We start from the raw sequence: 22,619 nt of genomic DNA on the forward strand, positions 1-22,619 counted from the left end.
ACGTTTATATCGAGAATAGGACGTTTATTTGAAATGATTAAATTACATGCCAAAAATTGTTTATAAATTGTTTCTGAAACATGTAACATACAAAATTGATTTGCACCCTCTTTTTCTCGTATTTTCTGATTTATAATAAATATTATTGCGCGCTTCGGTACTACAACATACTCACATACTTATATACATAAACATATACATTATGTATTATATATGTAGTCGTACATTAATAAGTTCTTTATAATAAACAGAAAACTGGCTGTTCACCCACAGCGCAGAAATCACACACATTAGGCTTAAGTATAAATTGTGGCTACACATACAAAACACACGAGCACACATATTGTATAAATACTTGATTTATGCGCCTAATCGACCTTGACAACACTATAGATTTTTCGTATAAACCAGAAGCATGCAAAGAAGCCAATGGTGCCGGTTAGCAAAAAGAACAGGAATACCATTATAGCCGTGTAGCCAAAGTAGAGAAACGTTGAAGCGCTGTCCTTAATTGAGAGCTTTGTGAAAAAGTAGTGGCAACAATATATGAACAAATAAACGGCTGTGAATCCCGAGGTAAGAAATGATCGCCACCACCAATGATAGTCTTCTGCGCATAGATGAAAATAGCAAAGCAATATTGTTGTTTCTGAGCATGTGATGATAAGTATCAGGAATACGAGAAAGAGAAATCCAAACATATAGTACATCTGATTTGACCATAACGAACTTAATATAAAGAATAGCTGAATAAAGATGCAGCCAAATGGCAAAACTCCACCCATTACTATACCAGGAATAGGCTGCGTGTAGATTGACTGATCGGGAATTTGACGCGGAATTTGATTGGTGCGCACTGGATGCTCAAGAGACTGCAATAAACATAATCAAAGTGTTAATATCTAATATCTTCACGGAAAAACTAAATCAAAATAATTAAATAGTTATAACTCACTCGCTTGCGAAAACCAAAGTAGGCACCAACAAAGGTCAATGGCACTGAGACTCCAAACCACAAAGCCAACAAGGCAATCAGAGTACTGAAAGGCACAGCTCCAGAGCTGCTCTCGCCCCAAAGGACAAGATTCATCACAAAGAAAAGCGAGAAAACGACTCTATAAGAAAAAAAAAATAAATAAATAACTCATAGTTTTATAATTAGGAATTTTGTTGAAATTTACCCGGGACAAACAAGAGACGTGAGTATGACGTTGCTCTTCCATTTTACGCCGCCAAAACTCTTATAGATTCTCGCTGAAACGTATCCCGCTGGTGTTCCCAACGACACGAACAACACCATAGAACAAGTCATCAAAGCACCACGATTTGCTGGTGACAAAAAACCAAGGCAAGCAAAAGCCAACGTGACCATAGACATTGCCAATACCTGCACACCGGATCCAAGAAAAACGGAGAGGAGCATTCCTTTACGTGGTGGCCTGAATACATCCCCGTGCACAAGTTTCCATCCAAATTCCTCCTGTGCGTCTTCACCACTGTCCATTTGATTATATCGTGCTATATCCTTGTGCAAAGTGCGCAACATAATCATAGCCACCATACCACTCAGGAAGAGAACAATAACTAATGAGTTGAGTATAGAAAACCATTGAATATTTGTATGCGGCATCGACTCTAAAATATAATCCCAGCGCGAGGACCATTTCACTGAATTATTCAGCACAAATTTCACGGAATATGTATAAACAATTTCCAGAAATACACCATTCTTAAGGGAGCTTTCAGGTATGGCCAAAGGCTCTGTGCCCAAACAGTTTGGTTTGTTGGGATCAGCGTGACTCAATGACTTTGGAGTGACCTTAACTGATATGATGCGACCACTACTACCGAAACCAATACCCCAATCCTCGCGAGCGCCACTGTGATAAGTTATTTCCAGATCCACGTGATTGAAAGGATAGTAGTGCAAGGTCCGCTTGTATAGTAAGTTGATGGGACAGCCGTCGCCATCTGGACGAACCAAGCAGCCCATTGGGAAGCCAATACTGCAGTACTGCTTTCCCGTCTCAAGCTGATAACACCAGGTAACAGGCATGTTATCCACTATCCAATGATGCTGATAGTTAAGACTAATACCCTTTTTAAGTACCATCATTCGCCGATCGCTGTCCGCATCACCACCAGTATAGTTTTTGCGACATGCCTGCAATTATAAATATTTAATTAAATATACGCTAATTAAATATGTAATACATCTTACTTACCACTTTGCATTCCACATCATCCAAAAACTGTATTTGATAAGGACCAGGGCGTATACGCTCGCCAAACAATACTTGTCCTAAGTTTTCTACCGGAGAATTTTCCTCTTTCCCCAGACAGAAATCGAAGTGATGGTACTCATAAGGTAAAACCGATTCCTCAGTATTTAAACGATTAACATACAGAATGACATCAGACTAAATAATGAAATAGAAATACGCAACAATATATGAGACTAAATATACCATTTGGTACTGTTCGAAAAAATTAAAATAATGTACATATTTCCATCCATCGAAAATAACAAAAATTTCGAGATAACAAAACATAATTAATATAAAATTAAATGAGATTAATTTAAACCCAACTCATACTTTCGACTTTTGCCAATATTTAACTACAGTAGAATCCCGTTATAGCGACACTCAAGGGACCGTCGATTTTACGTCGCTCTACCCGGAGGACGCTTTAACCAGAAAGAGTAAAAAATATTTTTATTTTTTTTTCAGACTGGATATTTGTTTCCTAGGTCCGTGTATTGCACGCGCATATCGAGTTTTGCTTTAAATATCGATAACTTGCCCCGTTATTTTGTTATCGATTAAAACATTATCGAAAACCAGTAATAAATTTATATCTGCTACATCTTTAAAGCTAGACTCTCCAAATCTTTTATGTATACTTATATGCATTTTATACAATTTCGATTTTTGTCAAAATTTACCCGCTAATTCACCCCTCACTCTCACATTTGTAAAAGGCGTATTTCAAATACTAGGGACGTGTGCTTTGGCAAATACATGCATATCTATGTTAACTTGTTTTATGCTGAAATTTGTTGTCATCGCGATTTTTTTTTATCACGTCGTAATAACCGGTGATTGACTCAAAAATATGAAAAACAAGTAAGAAAACTCTAGTCGAGACTGCTCGACTAGGAGATACCCTGAACCCTCTAATCTGATATCCTAATTACTGGGCTACATCTAAAATTTGGAAGCTCTAGCTCTAAAGGTGTAGGAGATATAATTAAATAATTAGCTTTCGATAAGGGTTTTGATCGATAATAAAATATTGGGAGTAGTTATCGATATATAAAGAAAAACTTGATACGCGCGTGATATACACGGACCTAGGAAAACAAATATCAAGTCTCTAGCTCTTATATCTTCTGAGATCGACGCGTTCATACATACGGACGGACGGACGGACAGACAGACGGACAGGGCCAAATCGACTTAGCTCGTCGCCCTGATCAAGAATATATATACTTTGTGGGGTCTGCCACGCCTTCTTCTGCCTGTTACATACTTTTAACAAAACCATTATACCCTGGTTTCCCATTTTCAATGGGTTCAGTGTATAAAAATCGTCGGCATAAGCGGATTGTCGTTAAAAGCGGAGACGTACTAAGTTTGTATGGGGACCAACCAAGACAAGTCGTTATAACCGGATTCTACTGTATATACAGATTAATCAAACTAATAATATATTGTACCTTTACTATATTATTTAGTACCTAATAAAAAATATTGATTTTATAGCATAGATAACTTGTATTTAAAATAGAAAAAAATGCTCCCTAAAGAGAATGAGCAAGCTAGAAATGAAGAAGAATGATAAACTAAACGATATGTATGGGATCTTGCCAACTGAGTCTTATACATGTGTGTATACATATAAACATTTAACATATGCATGAATGAAGAGCTTACATGTATGAAGTTTACATACATAGTTTGGATCATGCCAAACAAAACGCTCTACGTCAGCAGACCACCCCACGGTCAACTTAGTTCGAAACGATATACATACATATGTATGTAATACTCATGGGAATCTTATCACTACTTTGAGTATAGTTTAGAGGAAATGAAACGAACGAGCCCCTTACGATGTACAGACCTTTTTTTAACGCTGAACACAATCACACATACATATGTAAGTATGTATGTACATTTACACACATACCTTGCATGTACTGGACACATCCGATTTCCTGCAGTAGTTCACTGGGGCCAGGCCAGGCAGATAAAAGGCTTCGCAAATCGTCAACGTGTTAAACAATAATATCACCAGCGCCACTTGAGAGTACAGAGCCATGGTGCAACGGCTCCGTGACGATATCATTCTTAGTGTATTGACAACTAAAAGCGAATATTGAGTCAGGTGGATGCGGAGTTACTAAATTTTACGATTAAATTTATTGTAACAACCGTCGACGGAGTTTCACCAGAACTTTAGCTGTTTCTGCAGTGCTCTCGATATTTGTACGTACCTAGCAGAGATATTGCCAAATTTTGTTTTTTTTTTTTCGGCTTATTTCTGTCTGATAAACGTCAGCACTGTGCAATCGCAAAAACGGCGCTGCCACTTTTGGGCCTGCCAACTTATCTAAATGGCTACAGAGTTACTTCTATGGATAAACTTTGTTTTTGAGTAATGTTTTCTTTAAAGCCGAAATTTTATTTTGTGAGTAGACCTATTTGATACAAATTCTGTTTGCTTTATATGTGCATTTTAGACTTCACTATTTTTTGTGAAACGCATTAAATTTAAATTCAACTGACAGCTATGAGCAAGCCACGAGTTGCCACCTTTCAAAATGATTGACGCGCATCAGTTTTCCATGTGGAGTCGAGAATTATTCAGAGCCGGCCTGCTTGTATTTCTTTACAATTTACATTTAGTCGAACATAAAACTTCTTGTTCCAAGTTAATTGCAGCTAGACAAATTCAAGTTACATATATTAACAATTTCAGCGAGAGTTTTTCTGGTCCCGCGCTTTTTGACAGTTGGAATAGGCAAAATCGAAATAGCAACACAGCATCAGGAACGCGCAGACAAAGGGGAAACAGACACGCAGAGTGAGTAAGTATTTAAGCGAAAAAATCAATTTTAGGGCGACACAATATTTGCAAAGTGTTCGTTTCATCGTCAATTAATAAAGCTCACTTTATTATTCGTTTACTTATTTGGCAGCTGCTCGGTATTGTCTATATTCACATATACATACACACCATAGAAAGCTAAGCGATTACGAAAAAATTTCCACCAATTCGCGCCCTAACAGCTACGGCATTTGCACGAAATCGAAAGTAAGAGCACTAAAATGACTTCGGACATAACACGCCAACTAATTGTTATCTTGGAGAAGACGGTCTCACCAGGTAAATATTTAATATCCTTTAAAGATATATATACATATGTATGTGCATGTACATAAATTTCCATTGAGGCAAGCACCTATACATCAAAGCATCTAAGTTTAGTTGCTCAGGGCCAACCAAAAAGCCATTTTGTTATAGGCTTTGTTACGACGCAACGTCGGCGGCAGTGACGCGTATGTTGCGCAGGGTTGCAACGTCCAATATGTGAACATTTGGTTGCTATACACAACAATGACATACATATATATATATATATATATATATATATATATATATATATATATATGCAAAAACAATTGTGTATATATATATATATATATATATATATATATATAAGTAATAAATAAATTTTATAAACTGATCAAAAGTAATACACAATTGTTTTTGCATATTATTTATTTATGAGTGATTCAGCTACCCTAACCTCAAATTTACTTACTTTTCGCAGACAAAAATGAATTGCTTTCGGCGAAGAACTTCCTGGAACAGGCTGCCGCCAGTAATCTAACTGAATTTTTAAAGGCGCTGTCCAAAATTCTAGTTGATACAACAAATAGCGCTGTGGCGCGAATGGCAGCTGGTCTTCAATTGAAAAATCACTTAACTAGCAAGGATGAGAAGATCAGTCTTCAGTATCAGGAACGCTGGCATCAGTTTCCTGACGAAGCCCGCGAACTTATAAAAAATAATGTAAGAAATTGTTCGAGCTATATATAATGATCAGTTCAACAAACTTATTCTGTATTTGTATAGTTTATGTTTCACAATCAATAAGCATTAATTTCTTAATTTTATAGCTTATTCGAAATAAGTTTTCTAATCACATCTTGTGAAACATTCTGGTTTTAATATTTAGTACTAACAAATACGTTTACCATGAAACAAAAGTGTTTAAATTAATTCTATATATTCGTAGATACTTGCTGCTTTGGGCACCGAAAACACTCGACCGTCATGTGCTGCCCAATGCGTTGCCTATGTAGCTGTCATTGAGTTACCGATCAATCGATGGGGCATTTTAATACAGACGCTTGTCAACAAGGTTGTCCATGAGGGTTCCAGCGAAATGCACCGCGAAGCTGCGCTAGAGGCAATTGGTTATATTTGCCAGGATATCCGATATGGCGTTCTTGAAAATCAATCCAATCAAGTGCTTACGGCTATCATACATGGAATGCGCAAGCAGGAACCCAGTAATCATGTTAGATTGGCTGCCACGACGGCGCTTTACAACTCATTAGAGTTCACTAAGGCAAACTTTGAGAAGGACATGGAGCGAAATTTTATCATGGAAGTAGTATGTGAGGCAACGCAGTGCACAGACACACAGATATGTGTTGCTGCCTTGCAATGTTTAGTTAAGATCATGTCGCTGTACTACCAGTTCATGGAGCCCTACATGGCCCAAGCATTGTTTCCAATTACTTTGGAGGCCATGAAATCAGAAAATGATGCAATCGCTCTTCAGGGAATTGAGTTTTGGTCAAATGTAAGCGATGAGGAAATCGATCTTGCCATTGAGAGCCAAGAGGCCACCGACCAGGGCCGTGCACCGCAACGAGTCTCCAAACATTATGCACGTGGTGCTCTTCAATTTTTAACACCGGTTCTAGTTGAAAAACTTACTAACCAGGACGAATGCGACGATGAAGATAATTGGAGTCCGGCTAAAGCTGCCTCAGTATGCTTGATGCTTTTGGCCACATGCTGCGAGGACGAAATTGTGCCGCATGTCTTGCCGTTTATCAAAGAAAATATTGAATCGCCCAATTGGCGTTACCGAGATGCTGCGGTGATGACTTTTGGTGCAGTGCTCAATGGTTTAGAACCCAACACGCTGAAACCACTTGTTGAGCAGGCGATGCCCACCCTTATACGCCTTATGTACGATTCCAGTGTTATCGTTCGCGACACAACAGCTTGGACTTTTGGACGGATATGCGATGTAAGTTGAGTTTTATTTATTGTTTTTCATATGCAATAGATTTCTTTCGCGTGTTAGTTCAACAGTGCCAATTACTGCTATAAATGATAATATTTACTCATTCCCGCGGTGTGTGGTGTCCGTAGGTCTGTCCGTATTAATGCAAACCAATTCGCCGCTATTCAAACTAGGCTTGAAATTTGGAACCCTTTTCTGATTACAACAAATCGGGAAATACTATTTCCGGCATCTGATAAATCCGTTGACAATCACCAGTAACTATTCAAGTCCCATATAAATATACTTCCACGTCCGACTCTTCTAGCGTGGTATATGAGAATGAAAAATATAGAGCAAATTTTGTAGCTATTGCTCCAGACTGGAGATTGCCTTTGGACTCCGCTACCAAAAAAAATTCAACGGTTTTTCGACCATGTATTAATCATTCGGTAGCGCCCGAATGCATCGTTTTACTTGTTATAGCATATACACATATACATTGTATGTAAATATGTAAACGACAAAACTCTTTACTTATTAGGTTATTCCAGAAGCTGCTATAAACAAAACTTATTTACAAACATTGCTTGAGTGCTTCGTGAAGAGTCTTAAGTCGGAACCACGTGTGGCCGCCAATGTTTGCTGGGCGTTTATAGGTCTTTCGGATGCTGCTTACGAAGCAGCCGTCACCACCGAAGGAGACACACCAGAGACATATGCGCTGTCACCATACTTTGAGTTTATTATCACCCAATTGTTGGAAGCAACTGATCGTTCAGATGGCGCACAGGCCAATTTGCGCAGTGCTGCCTACGAGGCTTTGATGAATATGATAAAAAATTCTCCTCTGGATTGTTATTTAGTCGTCCAGCACACTACGATTGTCATCTTAGAGCGTCTTAACCAAGTTATGCAGATGGAGAGTCACATCAGCAACCACAGCGATCGGCACCAGTTTAATGACCTACAATCCCTGCTCTGTGCCACTCTGCAGAGTGTGCTACGCAAGGTGCGCGAGGAGGATGCTCCACAAATTTCAGACGCCATTATGACAGCAATCTTGACAATGTTCAGCTCAAGTGCCGGAAAGTCGGGTGGTGTTCAGGAGGACGCCTTCCTGGCCCTCTCTACGCTAGTTGAACTACTGGGCTTTCAATTTGTCAAATACATGCCAGCCTTTAAAGATTTCCTTATCATGGGGCTCAAGAATCATCAAGAATATCAAGTTTGCTGTGCTTCCATTGGACTAACTAGTGATATTTGTCGCGCATTAAAGCACCTAATGGTACCCTACTGCGATGAAATCATTTCCGTATTGATGAGCGATCTCTCCGAGCCCAATCTTCATCGCAGTGTGAAACCACAGATTCTATCTGCCTTTGGCGATATGGCCCTAAGCATTGGGAGCGATTTTCTCAAATATCTAAATGTAGTTATGGACATGTTGCGGGCAGCGTCCGATTTACAGGTAATATCAGTCACACTTATTTTTTGGAACTCCAATAATTTTTTTTTTTTTAAACAGGTGGATTCCAGCAACTACCACATGACAGAATACATAAATGAATTGCGGGAAAGCGTTCTAGAGGCATACACCGGTATAATTCAAGGTCTAAAAGGAGTTGAGCAAACGGCCAATCCAGATGTGTTCCATATGGAGCCTCATTTGATGCATATTATTTCCTTTATCAAGCGCATTGCCCAAGACGGGGAAGTTTCGGACTTAATGGTGGCAAGTGTCGCTGGATTCATTGGGGATTTATGTACATCATTTGGCCCACGTCTCTACCCGTTGTTGGATGATGTTGTTATCACACATTTCCTGGCTGAAGGCAAGCGTTCCAAGGGTCAGCGTACTAAAATGCTCTGTACATGGGCGGCCAAGGAGATCAAGAAAATTAACAGTCAAGTTATAGCCCAGTAAAATGGGCTTTTAGGTGTTAATCTATTTCCCACCCCAATGTGTGTACGCAGCCAAACTGGTGAGTAACCTGTTGCTCGCAAGAAATAATGTCACTCAAAATTCATTTTGTAACACATTTTTTACAGTTCAGTCCGAATTCGAAAATTCTATCTGCAAGTTTGTTTGTCCGATTTATTGTTGCTGTGCGACGCTTAAAGTTTAAGACAATTTTGTTTTTTAATTAAATTGTAAGCCAAATCCTGCTATGATTATGATATTTATATTGTTATTTTTGTGTGAGATCATTAGTAAATTTGATATTTCCTAAGAAGCGTTATTACAGTCCAACAACTACATAGATTACATAAGCATTATGACAACTTAACATTTAAGCAGCTTATTAGCACAACGATTCCAGTATGACACAAAGAGAATCCGATTATATACATTACACAAAACAAAAGGGAGTGCAAAAAATGTTATTCAAAATTATGATCATGTCTCTATAAAATTGTAATGTAAGGGAAAAATCGGTATCAATTTATAACATTACATTAAACCCGATAAAAATCGAAAACTACATAGCAATATTGTATACAAATTATCTTACGGCTGCAACATAATTTATAAGATACACCTATGTAAATGAAAAAAAAAAAAAACAAAAATCAACCAATTAGTTGATTTGCGGGAATGAAACTCTTAGTTCTTGACGTATATAAAATGACGTACTTCAAAATGCAGCAGATGTGTAAGTGTGTGACTGTGGCAGTCTGCGAGTGCGGGAATATGCGAGTATGAGAATATTTGTGTGTGAATGTTAACTTATGAATGAGCCATAAGAATGCCTGTGTACAATGTATGAAATGATTATAAATGAGTGCTTTATTAATTGCTACTAATCTCCATATCTAGTTACAGTGTGAATCTGAGGTATGTGGATGTCTGAACTGAAACTATATGGTTTGTGATTGAAGTGTTATGAGCGAGAACCACTCCTTATAAATAAAAGCACTTCAAATGCGCGCGAGTGTGGCGTGTTGTGTGATATTACTAAATGTAAGTTTTTTCTAGAGATCATTAAGCAAATTTCCAATAAATAAGACGAATGACTAGCTATAAGCAAATTTCAAAATCGACGATATACCAAACACAAATTAATGAACACCAAAAAAAAAAAAAAATAAATAAATAAATAAAAAGAAAAGAAAAAGATTTTAAACGGGCGCCAATCTGTTATAATAAACAATAACAATAATAATAAATAACAAATCCCAATCATGAAAACACAATATAGGGAAACCAATAAATTTAAACCGATTCAATTTTTATATAGTACATAAAACTGTCATTTATATTATTCAGCCAATATTCAGACCAGCGCCTGATTTTCGATTAATTTTAAATACAAAATCAATATGAAACAAATGTGAAATGAAATGAAAAACGAATACAGTAACAACCGAACAACTACCTGCAACGTTATATTGAACTTAAACAAGCAAACAAATAAAGCACTACTAAACTAACGAAAACGGACCAGGGTAACACTACAGTACTTCACTTTACATACATGCATACATACATAGATACATCTACATTACATTTAGGAATATAAACACCATACGAACAAGTATATGACTGTTTAGGACATAACGACACGACGCGAATTTGTTAATGACTAAACTCAGTTTTATCTTTCGTCATTCACATGATCACTCGTTTATGGAGTAAACCGTACAAAAAAAAAAAAAAAACAGATTTCTCAGCAATTATTCAATACTTAAAATAAAACTAAAACTTTTATGTAAGAAATTCCCGTTTAAGATCTTTTAACAGCTCTCTGATCTTTTTAAGAAATTAAAATAATTTACAATATAGATTGAAAGTAAACCTACAAATTTGCGTTAAGCATAAAGTCAAAGTAATTTAAATAACCCAGATGAACTTGCAATATCTTATTATTTTGAATGATTTTAACTATCACACTGCCGTCCAAAAGTAAATTCATGCAGTTCAGTTATAATTCTCTAATAATTTACCTTTCAATCTATATAACGATTCGTCATAAATTACGTATTTAAACTATTTACACTCAATTTGAATTGCCAAAATAATTAGATTAGTAATACTTTAAGTCTTAAAAACACTGGGGACGGAATTTGCTGATGTGTTCTGGCGGCTTCAAATCCAGGCTGCATCATGTATGAGACCTATGATTGAGAACAAAACGTCGAAAGACAATTGAAAATGTATCACACATTGGCGTACGTAAGTTTCTTTTGAATGTTTTGCGAATAGAAATGACAACTTTTGCGTATCTTTTTCCAGATGACACATTTTGGATGATTGATGAACCTGTGAGCATGTGTGATAATGATGATGAAATCAGATGTATTTTAATTGGAAGCTTATTTGAGAGTAATGAAGATATTTCGAATCCCAAATCAACTGATCCTGCACAAATATTATATATACATCCACATTGTAAAATATGTGCGCTTGGGTGTGCAAGACTATGACTGATGAATGTGCGTGAGTGTGTGTTGATATCATTCCAGATTCACAAATGAATTTAAATCGTGAACAATGTAAAATTTAATGGTCGGTCTGCTTTTCTCATTTATATACATAAACAAAATTAGACGCTATGTATAAGTGTGATCGGTTGATATAAGTGCAAATATGAAGAACACTTTTAGATCAAATTGTATCGTGTTCTGTTCAATGAATTTAAACCAGAATGTATCTGTAAAAGTGAGCATGTATGTGATTGATGTGTGAATATGTGTGTAAAAAGCACCACGCGCAGCAGAAAAATGTAAAATAATATTCTGTTTTGTAAGAATGCAAATCAAGAATTAAATGTTTAAAAAAAGAATAACAAATTAGAAGAAAACAAAAATGACATTGAAAGAGATCAAAACAAAACTAATTGAAACGAAACATATGGTACTGATTTTATACTGAGAACTGAGACTTTATACTTATACAATACATACATAAATACAAACAACTACATAAGGACTATCATTAATTACTTTACGCGGGACGTACGATACAAACTAACAGAAAAATAGAAAAATTTACACAACGCAACGGACATAAATATAGTTAATATAAAAACAATGTCTGTATGCATATTGCAGGTTCATATACAATATGTATACATACCTAATACGGAAATGTACAATGTACGCATGTATGAAATTATTATGAAAAGGTTACGCTGACGCGCGGTGCTTACAATGGATTATAAATAAAAATAAATATGTTTAATTTTAAGTGAGTATTGTGTATCTTCTCTACTGTCATTTATCATAATGCGTGTGTGCGAATTATATAGCATGCGTGAAGAGTGTGAATCCGAATATAAATAGATTACTCGTCTGGTCAAGTTGTTCTTGAATCGAATGGTATAAATGAAAGCATATTATTATTTCCATACTGCAAAAATGAGAATTATTTTGTTAAAAGAAAAGTATGTTTAAATTTCTGCTTAAATAATTGATCTTAAGCACTGGATGACTGATAGTTTGTACGTGATGAAAAAGAAATGTAATTGTGTTTGTGTGCAAGGAAAATAAAAGTATTTTGAATGCAAGCAAAATTTGTTAAATCGACTTTTATTTACAGTTACAGTTACAGTTTAGGCCTATTTGGCAATATCAGTACTGCCTCCTCCTGCAGTTGGCGCAGTTTCTCAGGTTTGATGTCCAGCTCATCAAGGAAACTCTTTACATCAAAGTGTGTACTCGAGCGTAGTTTACCAGGCGTCCGACATAAACGAGGAGCCGGACGGGGCGCCCAATTGTCGTCAACTCGCTCAAAAGATTGACGGGCAGCGTTATGGTCATGATTTTGGACTTTCTGCCAATCCACTACAGGATAGACACAAGCATCTATATCTTCGAATATTTCTGACCATTCGGCTTGCGTTTTTGTAAGGAATATATCCGTTAATAGCTGTCTACCTCGGACTTGATGTTCTTCTCCATATTGCGACAATTCTTGGGGCAAATTTAATCGTTCCTTAATTAAACTAAAAAATTGCGGCTCTAATGCGGCCACCGACATAAAAAGGCCATCTTTTGTTTCGTAAGTGTCGTAGAAATAAACGCCGCCATCAAGCAGATTTGTTCCACGCTGTTGCGCTTGACCCCAAATATTGAGCTTCCTGGACATAAATAACCAGCTAGCGACATATGCAGCACCATCAGCCATTGCTGCATCCACAACCTGACCTTTTCCAGACTTATGACGTTCCAACAACGCTAAACATATTCCCAATGCACACATAACGCTTCCACCAGCAAAATCCGCTAAAAGATTGATAGGTGCCGTTGGTTTCTCATGCTCGCGGCCCAGCATCGAAAGCACCCCAGATACGGCTGCATAGTTCAGATCATGCCCAGCACGCGGCGCAAGTCGACCATGTTGTCCAAATCCTGTGAGACGTGCATAAATTAAACGCGGGTTGGCGGAGCACAATAAATCAGGGCCCAAATTGAGCTTCTCCATGACTCCGGGCCGAAATGGTTCAACTATAACGTCGTATTTTCGAGCAAGCTGTTGGACAATCTGTTGACCTGCCGTCTTTTTTAGATCAACGACTACAGTGCGCTTACCATGGTACAGCACATCCAAGGAATTATCCAGTACCTAAAACAATATTGTAAGTGTATACCAACTGCAATCCTATTTCAATATGTCTGTACCTTGTCTATGCGCGTTACGCTTGCACCGAAATCTGCGAGTATTTTGCCACACAATGGCCCAGGAGCTAGTCCCACAAACTCTAAAACCTTTACACCGCCTAACGGCATTTGAAGAGCCTTTCACTGCCCACTATACAATGTACTTTGCACAGTGCTAAGATCGCCAGTGCTAACACAAAGGTATTATCATCAGTGTTCTTTAACAGTAGCATAACATAAATACATGTAGCATTAAAATACCACAATTTTGTATTCATACAATTGTTTTAACAAATAGAGAAATTTAGGATGCTACTAAAAGCTTAAAGATGGATAGATATTCCCTATATAAAATTTCTTATGATATAATGAATTTTCAAAAATAAAATGAGCTTCAGTTCACTATATGTACATATATAAATTATTTGTATTTAATATAAAATATTCAGTAAGCATTAATAGCTTTAGCTATCGCAAAATGGAATATTTACAATGGACTACGATTAAACAAATTTTCAGTTTGCTCTTAGTAAAAAAAATACATTTTTTTTATCTAACATCGCTAACCGTTTAACATGGATAGTGCTAACATACAACCACTAACCAGAGAACACATAGACTGTTCTCTGGTTAGTGATACAACATAGCCTAAGCCGGTTGAAAGAATTTAATTGCAAATGTGTATGCCAGCGGAATGACATAATGAACTGCAATTCCCACAAATACATGTAGATGACAGTCACATAGCAATCATTTGTTTTTCAATATGAAAATACGTAATAAGTTTCAAATTAACAATGTTATACTGTGAACAAATTTTAAATGAGTCAATTGATGCGCCATAAGGCTCTTTTTTGCGTTAACTTGTGTTATTTTTGCGTCAGCTGCAACACCAAGGAGCAATTGAAAATTTGAAGAAATTATCAATTTGGTTCCCGAATATTTAAATATGCCGCAACAAAGACGAAAAGTTGCTTTTAGCGGAAAAAAGAAGAAGGATCAGATACTACAAAAACGTTCTTTAAAAGGTAAGTGATTGTATTTGTGCAAAACAATTGCAAAAATAAAAAGACCAATAGGTCAACCTAAGTACTTGCGAAGCACTCAAGAATCGAACGAAGACAGCGATGCACAAGAGAGAACAGTTGATAAGAAGCTCATGGAGCAACCTTTAACACGCGGTGGTCGAAACAAGAATGTAAACCGTTACAATCTTCAATTCATGCAAGAAAGCAAAAAGGAGATAGAGATATTGAAGCAGGAGGGCTTTCGTCCACTGGATGTCCTAACGCCCACCCAAAGGGAGATCGATGAGCGCTATTTTGAGACATATGATTTTCCAGTGCGTCCAGCTTGGACATTTGATCAAAGCAAAGAACAATTGGACCGCAATGAAAATAGATATTTCAAGGTATGTTAATTGGTAAATTTTATAAAAAGTGATAAAGCGATAATTATCTTTCAGGAGTATATTGATGAATTGCTACAAAAAAAGGAGCGCAACAATCTTAAGGAGCATTCCCTTTTCGAGCTAAACTTGGAAACGTGGCGTCAGCTTTGGCGTGTGCTTGAGTTCTCAGATATTTTACTAATCATTGTGGACGTTCGCTATGCGTCGCTAATGTTTCCGCCATCTTTATATGATTATATTATTCACACGATAAAGAAACAAGCGATTGTCATCTTTAATAAAGTGGATCTAGTCGCAGCAGAGGCTGTCGTTGCCTGGCGACACTATTTCAATGAGCGATACCCAGAGCTTCCGATTGTGCTGTTCGCATCGTATTCAGTGCGTAGCCAAAAAGGCGCTCAACGTAGTCGCTACCAAAATGCTCATCGGTCAAGTATGGAAGGAGTGCATAATATTTATCGCGAGTGTCAAAAAATTGTTGAAAGCAATGTAGATCTCTCAGCATGGCAGCAAAAGATTCGTGATGATATGTGCACCGACGAATTGGACAATGGCGAAGCAACCACGAATAACCAAGAAGAATTGAGAACTAGTAATGTCACCGAAACTACACCGCAACATCATGTGAAATACAACAACGGCGTCTTGACCATTGGATGCATCGGCTTTCCAAATGTGGGCAAATCATCACTGATCAATGCCCTAAAAGGGCGTAAAGTTGTCAGTGTTAGCCGTACACCAGGTCACACCAAACATTTCCAAACCATATTCTTAGTGCCGAACGTACGTGTGTGCGACTGTCCAGGCCTTGTCTTTCCTTCTAGCACGCCAAAGAGTTTGCAAGTGCTGCTTGGTAGCTTTCCCATCTCCCAGCTGCAAGTGCCTTATCGTTCGCTCAAGTTGCTGGCTGAGCACGTAAATCTACCACAGCTCCTGCGTTTACATCTGCCCGAAGAATATGACGAGTGGTCTGCTGTTGCTATCGCAGATGCCTGGGCGTATAAACGGGGATTTCTAACCGCCAAGGCAGCTCGCCCTGATCGTTATCGTGCCGCTAATCACATTTTACGTATGTGTCTATCCGGACAGCAGCAGTTAATATTTCAGCTTTATCCTCCTGGTTATGACGATAACCGCAAAAGCTGGAGTGAGCACCCTGATCTGGCCGAGGTTAAAAAATATCATCAAGCTTATAATTATGAGCCTGACAGGGAAACTAATGAAGATACCTCTTCCATCTGCTCGGACAGTGAGTTAAGCACAATAATAGATGAATGGTTTTATCCACTCTTTTATTACAGGTGGAGATAGCTATGACGAAAACAGCTCTAACGACGAAACCAACGCAGATGATGATGATGATTGCGGTGATCAGATACTACGCTCACGCAACGCATTTCGTCTACTTGACGATAATTAATTAGGTTTAAGCGATAACAATGTCTGAAATATTTAATTTATAAAATTTTGGATAGAGAAACATATGTATATATTTTGGTAACATAAGTTGATTGAATAACTTCAAATCAATAGCATACAATAGTATACATTTGATCACATCAGAATTTCCCTATGTTCGACAATAATTTATTTAAATGTTGTCAATCTCATCCGACATGATTTCATAGTCGTCACCCATTTTATCATCAATTGAAAGCAGAAGCTCAATGGATCTATAAAAAGAATGAATTATATATAATAATTATATATTTATAAAACAGAATACTTTCATTAAGAGCAACGTAAAATATTTAAGAGTTGATATATTCTCTTTTATATTGATCTTATGATGATCTTTTTTTTATTTTCAAGAAACACTTACTTGATTAGTTTATCAGCATCGCTGTTTTGCTCAATTGGCGCTGGATGCAAGGCTTTCTCAAGCAACAAGAGTTGCAAACTTGAACGCAAATTCAGCACTACCGAAACCGTTTCTGGACTGCATTTAAAACTAAACAAAGAGAAACAGAGATCCTGAGAAACGAATCTATAATGTGACGATTCACCATAAGCTTACTAGTAGGTCTGAGCTACGGACAGATAATGTCTATTATCTACGACACCAGTCTCGACGCCATCGCCAAAAATAATAAGTGCCATCGGAAACACCATTGTAGCGTCGAGCAGATAGAGATCTGTTGACTTCTGCCGCTGATAGTACACAAAGTAGTTTGAGTCAAATCCTGTCTCGCCGCTGTTTACTGATGAGGGGTGAAAATTTACACGACGCCCATCGTCGGTTGTCATGTTATGAATCGCGCGAACACGATTTTTTATTTGTCGTGCTTTACTATTAGGAAAATTGAAATTATATATTCATTATTTTAAGCAGAAGTCTTTAAATACAGTTTACCGCAAATGAGCCATATTGGGATAGAGACCGCCTCCAATTATTGCACGAAGCAGGGGAATTTTCCCAGAATTAATGTTAGATGAATGGTCCAAACAGTTCGTTGAATTTAGGAACCTATAAGCAAAGTTTATTAGTTTTATGAATTGAGTGTAATAAATAATTCGCAAAATATAAGTATTTTGTTTCCCCACATAATTGCTTCAAGCGTTCTGAACTTGAACTTCTCCATAATTCTAAAAAAAATCGATTGAGACTAATAGTACTCACTTATAGTTACTGAGGAGCTCGGAAAATTGAGACTTCATACGTTCTAGCTGCTGAAGTGTCATGTGACTTAGAAAGTTGTTGTAACAAAAGTCGCGATCTCTATGGTTCTCTACGCTTTCGCGGTAGTTGCAAATTGTGTTATGTATCATTAGATGATCGCTGTGCATCCCTTGGGCCATCCTACGCTTAGCCTGGTCGACCCGCTGCTCCTGACCCAAGGGCGTATAGAACGGATTTTTATAGGAGAGTGCAGCTGCGACGGATGTAATGGGATCCACACAACGGAAAAGCGCTGATATCAGAATCATTTTACCCACTTGCGGATCAATTGGAAGCTTCGCCAGATGCATGCCCAGAGGTGTCAACTTACCATCAATGTCAAGCGCTTCTATCCTGGTTGGAGCCGATACAAATTAATAATCGCTATTAAAGAATCAAAACTGCTTACCGCTTAAGTAGATTAATGGCTGTGCTCACGGTTCTCTGAACAGGCGGATCGATCATTGTTTGAAACAATGCGTAAGGATCATCGATGTGAAGTACTTTGAGACTAAGTATGATCGCTTCCAGTTTGCAGCGCAATATTTCTGGAGTTGGCACTTCTGACATCAGAGCCTCTCGTGCCCGACTAAACAGATTGTAACAGACGCCTGGCTGAACACGACCCGCACGCCCCTTGCGCTGCTGCGTGTTTGCATGCGTCACCCAGCACTCCTCAAGAGATTGTATGTTTGTCTCAATGTCATAGTCAGTTACTTTAGTTCGGCCCGTATTAATGACGTAAACAACATCATCAATGGTTACTGAAGTCTCGGCAATAATGGTAGATATGATTACCTTTCGTTTGCCTTTGGGGGCTGGCCTGAACACGGACTGTTGCTCCACCGAGGGCAGCATTGAATGCAATGGAAAGATAAGTAAATGATTGCGCCAGCGCTGTCCCAAGGGTGAACGTGGGTTTTTTAGTGTGTTATGTAACTGTGATATCTTACTGAATCCAGGTACAAAAACCAATATAGCACCGTCTGATTTATTGTTACATATATAATAGATGAGACTCGCAATGAACTCGATGTCCTCGCAACCTTCGGAATGGGGTACTCGCAGCTGCTCAAGCACTTTGGTATCGTACCTGTCGCGCACCTGCCGTATATAAGGCTCGATCATGATTCTGTGGTCTGACTGATCCAGCCAGGGACGGGACCGTTTATTGCTCCGGCAGTCAAATTGATAGCCTGTCATAGCGAGTACATCCTCCAGGTAGAAAACTTCGACCGGATGCATAACCCCTTCTATGCGAAACATTGGGCATCTATTAAAGTAGTTACAGAAATCTTCCTCCCGCACAGTCGCACTCATTAATATTACTTTCAAGGTGGGCCGGTGTGGCAGTATAATTTTGAGCAATGCCATAAGCAAATCTGTCTCAATACTGCGCTCGTGTATCTCGTCTAGGAGAAGAACACTCACGCTGCGCAACAGCGGATCAGATTGAAGCTGCTGCAAGAGCACTCCTGTGGTGCAGTACGTTATAGAGGCACGTTCGCGAGGCTTCCGGCTTTCCAGGCGTATCTGGTAACCCACAGAATGTCCAATTGGTTCCACACGCTCATAACTAACGCGCTCGGCCACTGTTATCGCTGAGATTCGACGAGGCTGTGTGCACACGATGCGGCAAGTAGATCCTATTCCCTTTGCTATGCAATCGTCTAACAGAAGCTGCGGCACCTGTGTTGTCTTACCACAGCCGGTGCTGCCCACGATTAACAAAACTTGATTCTTGTCCACTGCGTCGATGATTTCTGCGGCGTGACCCATTGTTGGCAATTTCATACGATCTTCGTAACGCGCTCGAAAGTCCACATTTTGAAAGAGTTCATTTTGTTTGTCCAGAAGGTGGGCGTCTAGGCTTCTATTTTGTAAATTCAAATCTTGGTTCTGCTTTTTTGTCTCTTCTATGAAGCCATCGAAATTCATACTTAACATGTGGTGAAATTTCTGCTGGAAATCCTCATCCAAATGCTTATTCCCAGCTTCCCGGGCTACCTTAAACTGATCCATGTATTCATTGATACGCTCAATAACGCCAGGCGGAACGCTAACATCGCAACTCAAATTGATTTTGAGCTCATATTTGGTGTCTGAGTTCTTACGTTGTCGAGAAAGATTTCTGTAGTACATGCCAATGTCTCTACCTTTTAGTCCTGGCGGACGAGAACAGTTTTTTCCCGAACGTCCTTGCGACTTATTTCCTCTATGCATTTTTATTTTTTTATAAACCTTTCACACCAGAATTAATTTATTCGATAAGAAAAGTTGACATTTTTGATAACTCACAAAGTGACAGTCCCTATATATAATATTAATATTTCTGAAAGACATTCATGTTCCACACTAACTTTTCTGTAAGTTAATCAGTATCAACACTTATCAGAGAACACATAGACTAGACATTAGTGCTGTAAAACTATTGATTGAACTATCGATCTATCGAATATTTATATTTCTGAGTGTACAATTTTTTCAACTACGGAAAATGCTCTGAAGAGACCAGACAACTTCGTATTAGCTCGGCTCGGTCTTTTGAGGCTCAAGCAGTGAAAATAAGCCACGACAAATGTGCGTTATTTAGTTAGTGCACTGACCAGACTGACTGGCTATAGGCATTTTAACATTTTTCCAGGCTATTTCATTTTGAAACAGGCTAGATCTAGCCTTAAATAGGCTAAAATGGCAACACTGTCTAGTCTATGTGTTCTCTGGTCAATGGTGGTATCAGTCTTAGCGATACATTTACGATACATTTACTAAATTAGAGAACGCAATATCGATACAGATTCTTATCGAAAGGGTATACAGTCCAATCGAGATAATTTCTCCCGCTCTAATTCAAAAATCATTATAATTCGATAAAGCGGCTGGCACAAATTCAATAATTGTAAGCAACCAATATATTTTGTCTTCTCGTTAATTTTTAATAAAGTAAAAAAACTTTTTTAATTAATATTTAAAAAAAATGGTTTCTTTTTTCGTGTGAATGCCTATTAAAGTTATCTATATGTGTACAAGCATATACATTTTGTAAGTTTGAAGCTTCTAGCTCTAAAACAGTATGAGATACAATCTTCTGCGATTTGCAATGCCCCTTGTGGACGTAGATATATCCATTATGCCCATTTGATCAGATACCGTAACTTATCTCTAACATCAATAGTGCTAAAAAAAAAAAGTAAAACATTATATATTCAGATTCGATTTGCCATTCCCTTCATGGGCATGAAGATATAATTTCATCACGCTTTATAAAATCAACTCATTCATTTATTACCTATATTTGCATCTGACATTAAATTACATTTTTTTTTTAACAGCCTCCCTTTTTACGAGCTTACTAAAGTTCTCCAAAAATTACTAGTCTGACTCTTGTAGCTCTTGTATTTTCTGAGATGGACGCATTCATGCCTACTGACTTTCACTTCATTGTTTTGCAATGATGCATCGACATGAATTTCCAAATCGAAACGGAGCGCATGGCTCTCATTATTTTCGTTACGTACAATGTCGAAGAGCAGAAAGACGAGAGCTCACAAGAGCGATTGCCAATGCAAAATCGTCGTCTATGAAGTTACCAACGAGAAGAGATTATTCCCTTGTTGACTTTAATCGAGTTTGGTTATACGGTTATAAATGTCCACATTCATTAGACTCATTCACGAAAATGCAAGAGTATATTGGTTTTGTTCTATGTCCGTCTTGCTGTCCGTCCGTATGAACGCAATCTATTTCGGCGCTATTGAAGCTAGAGACTTGAAATTTGGAACACATACTCGTGTATATCTCCGATTTATAGTGTTAAAATTTTCCCGATCCGCCCACTAGGGGCGTGGCAAATCGGAAAATGCATTTTCCGACATACGAGAAATCATGTTTTTTTCATTTCAATATCATTGACAACATTAGTCATTAAGAGGTTTTAAAATTTCCCTTCGGAAATTAACCCCAAAATTAAAGTTTTTGGCTTATCAATTTCAGGAGAAATGCGAGGATTGTGTTATCTTGAGCTGAGATTAACCAAAAACATTTTGTTTTTGGATTGTGAACAACTATTAGCAGCTCTTATTAGTTTTATCATTGTTTTTTGTTCTTTCAATCAAAGTTCACTCAACTGGCTTAGAATGGTTCCATAAGAAAATCCTTTCACTCATTTTGGAAAATGTAAGCGCAACCTTTAGATAAAAAAATCCTTGAATGGAAGACTTTTCAAATTAAAAAACTAATCAAATTGATTTATTATTATGATTATTTTTTCAATATTTTCAATAATTTTTTACCCAAGTGCCCAGAAAAAAAAAGGAATTGCAAGTGCTTTATATACGAATATATATTGTAAATATAAGGAAGTAACAAAGTATATCTAATGACATTAATGTTTTGTATTTTAATAGTAAATATATGAATTCTATAAAATGTATAATTTATTGCAAGCACATGTTTCATTTAATAACGGTTCTTTGCAAGAATCATTCAAAATATATTACCTATAGGTTCACTAACAAATGCGATGGACATGCAAATACGAATTTCATCTGCTTGTAATACATAGACACATTGTGTTTGTATAGGTATGCATTTATTTTAAGTTAACAGGTATGCTTATGCATTTCATTTAA

At 37.6% G+C, this 22,619-nt stretch overlaps 5 protein-coding genes across 14 annotated transcripts; 2 read left to right on the forward strand and 3 right to left on the reverse strand.

The window, feature by feature from the left end:
* Positions 1 to 3: 3 nt before the first annotated feature.
* Positions 4 to 4,683, reverse strand: LOC6578156 (transmembrane 9 superfamily member 2). The gene is made up of 6 exons (XM_015166017.3): positions 4,502 to 4,683; positions 4,195 to 4,370; positions 2,226 to 2,420; positions 1,182 to 2,164; positions 956 to 1,115; positions 4 to 872 (listed from the first exon to the last, which is right to left on the reverse strand). Exons 2-6 carry the CDS (start codon positions 4,351 to 4,353, stop codon positions 369 to 371), a joined length of 2,001 nt encoding a protein of 666 aa, XP_015021503.1. The 5' UTR covers positions 4,354 to 4,370; positions 4,502 to 4,683; the 3' UTR covers positions 4 to 368.
* A 145-nt stretch (positions 4,684 to 4,828) lies between these two features.
* Positions 4,829 to 10,978, forward strand: LOC6578157 (importin subunit beta). Of its 4 annotated transcripts, none has more exons than XM_015166019.3 (7): positions 4,829 to 5,095; positions 5,175 to 5,394; positions 5,843 to 6,084; positions 6,311 to 7,339; positions 7,860 to 8,786; positions 8,844 to 9,300; positions 9,368 to 10,978. In XM_015166019.3, exons 2-6 carry the CDS (start codon positions 5,337 to 5,339, stop codon positions 9,240 to 9,242), a joined length of 2,655 nt encoding a protein of 884 aa, XP_015021505.1. In that variant the 5' UTR covers positions 4,829 to 5,095; positions 5,175 to 5,336; the 3' UTR covers positions 9,243 to 9,300; positions 9,368 to 10,978. The 4 variants fall into 4 exon arrangements, with proteins under 4 accessions (XP_015021505.1, XP_032584620.1, XP_015021506.1 ...); XM_032728729.2 differs by having other exon boundaries at positions 5,207 to 5,394; XM_015166020.3 differs by having other exon boundaries at positions 5,207 to 5,394; positions 10,137 to 10,978.
* Positions 10,979 to 12,831: 1,853 nt separating this feature from the next.
* On the reverse strand, positions 12,832 to 14,125 carry LOC6578158 (alpha-methylacyl-CoA racemase). The gene is made up of 2 exons (XM_002004039.4): positions 13,940 to 14,125; positions 12,832 to 13,883 (listed from the first exon to the last, which is right to left on the reverse strand). Exons 1-2 carry the CDS (start codon positions 14,045 to 14,047, stop codon positions 12,864 to 12,866), a joined length of 1,128 nt encoding a protein of 375 aa, XP_002004075.1. The 5' UTR covers positions 14,048 to 14,125; the 3' UTR covers positions 12,832 to 12,863.
* Positions 14,126 to 14,539: 414 nt separating this feature from the next.
* Positions 14,540 to 16,894, forward strand: LOC6578159 (guanine nucleotide-binding protein-like 1). Its single transcript, XM_002004040.4, has 4 exons — positions 14,540 to 14,946; positions 14,998 to 15,329; positions 15,384 to 16,578; positions 16,631 to 16,894. The coding sequence occupies exons 1-4, from the start codon at positions 14,868 to 14,870 to the stop codon at positions 16,747 to 16,749; spliced, it is 1,725 nt and encodes a 574-aa protein (XP_002004076.1). The 5' UTR covers positions 14,540 to 14,867; the 3' UTR covers positions 16,750 to 16,894.
* Positions 16,802 to 20,414, reverse strand: LOC6578160 (ATP-dependent DNA/RNA helicase DHX36). Of its 7 annotated transcripts, none has more exons than XM_044009197.1 (7): positions 20,287 to 20,412; positions 18,398 to 20,229; positions 17,950 to 18,342; positions 17,683 to 17,796; positions 17,347 to 17,619; positions 17,152 to 17,280; positions 16,802 to 17,002 (listed from the first exon to the last, which is right to left on the reverse strand). In XM_044009197.1, the coding sequence occupies exons 1-7, from the start codon at positions 20,329 to 20,331 to the stop codon at positions 16,921 to 16,923; spliced, it is 2,868 nt and encodes a 955-aa protein (XP_043865132.1). In that variant the 5' UTR covers positions 20,332 to 20,412; the 3' UTR covers positions 16,802 to 16,920. The 7 variants fall into 7 exon arrangements, with proteins under 7 accessions (XP_043865132.1, XP_043865134.1, XP_043865133.1 ...); XM_044009199.1 differs by lacking the exon at positions 20,287 to 20,412 and having other exon boundaries at positions 18,398 to 19,861; positions 19,929 to 20,020; XM_044009198.1 differs by lacking the exon at positions 17,950 to 18,342.
* Positions 20,415 to 22,619: the final 2,205 nt, after the last annotated feature.

This window comes from Drosophila mojavensis, unplaced genomic scaffold (assembly GCF_018153725.1).
Source record: "Drosophila mojavensis isolate 15081-1352.22 unplaced genomic scaffold, ASM1815372v1 contig_49, whole genome shotgun sequence".
Classification (NCBI taxonomy): Eukaryota; Metazoa; Arthropoda; class Insecta; order Diptera; family Drosophilidae; genus Drosophila; species Drosophila mojavensis.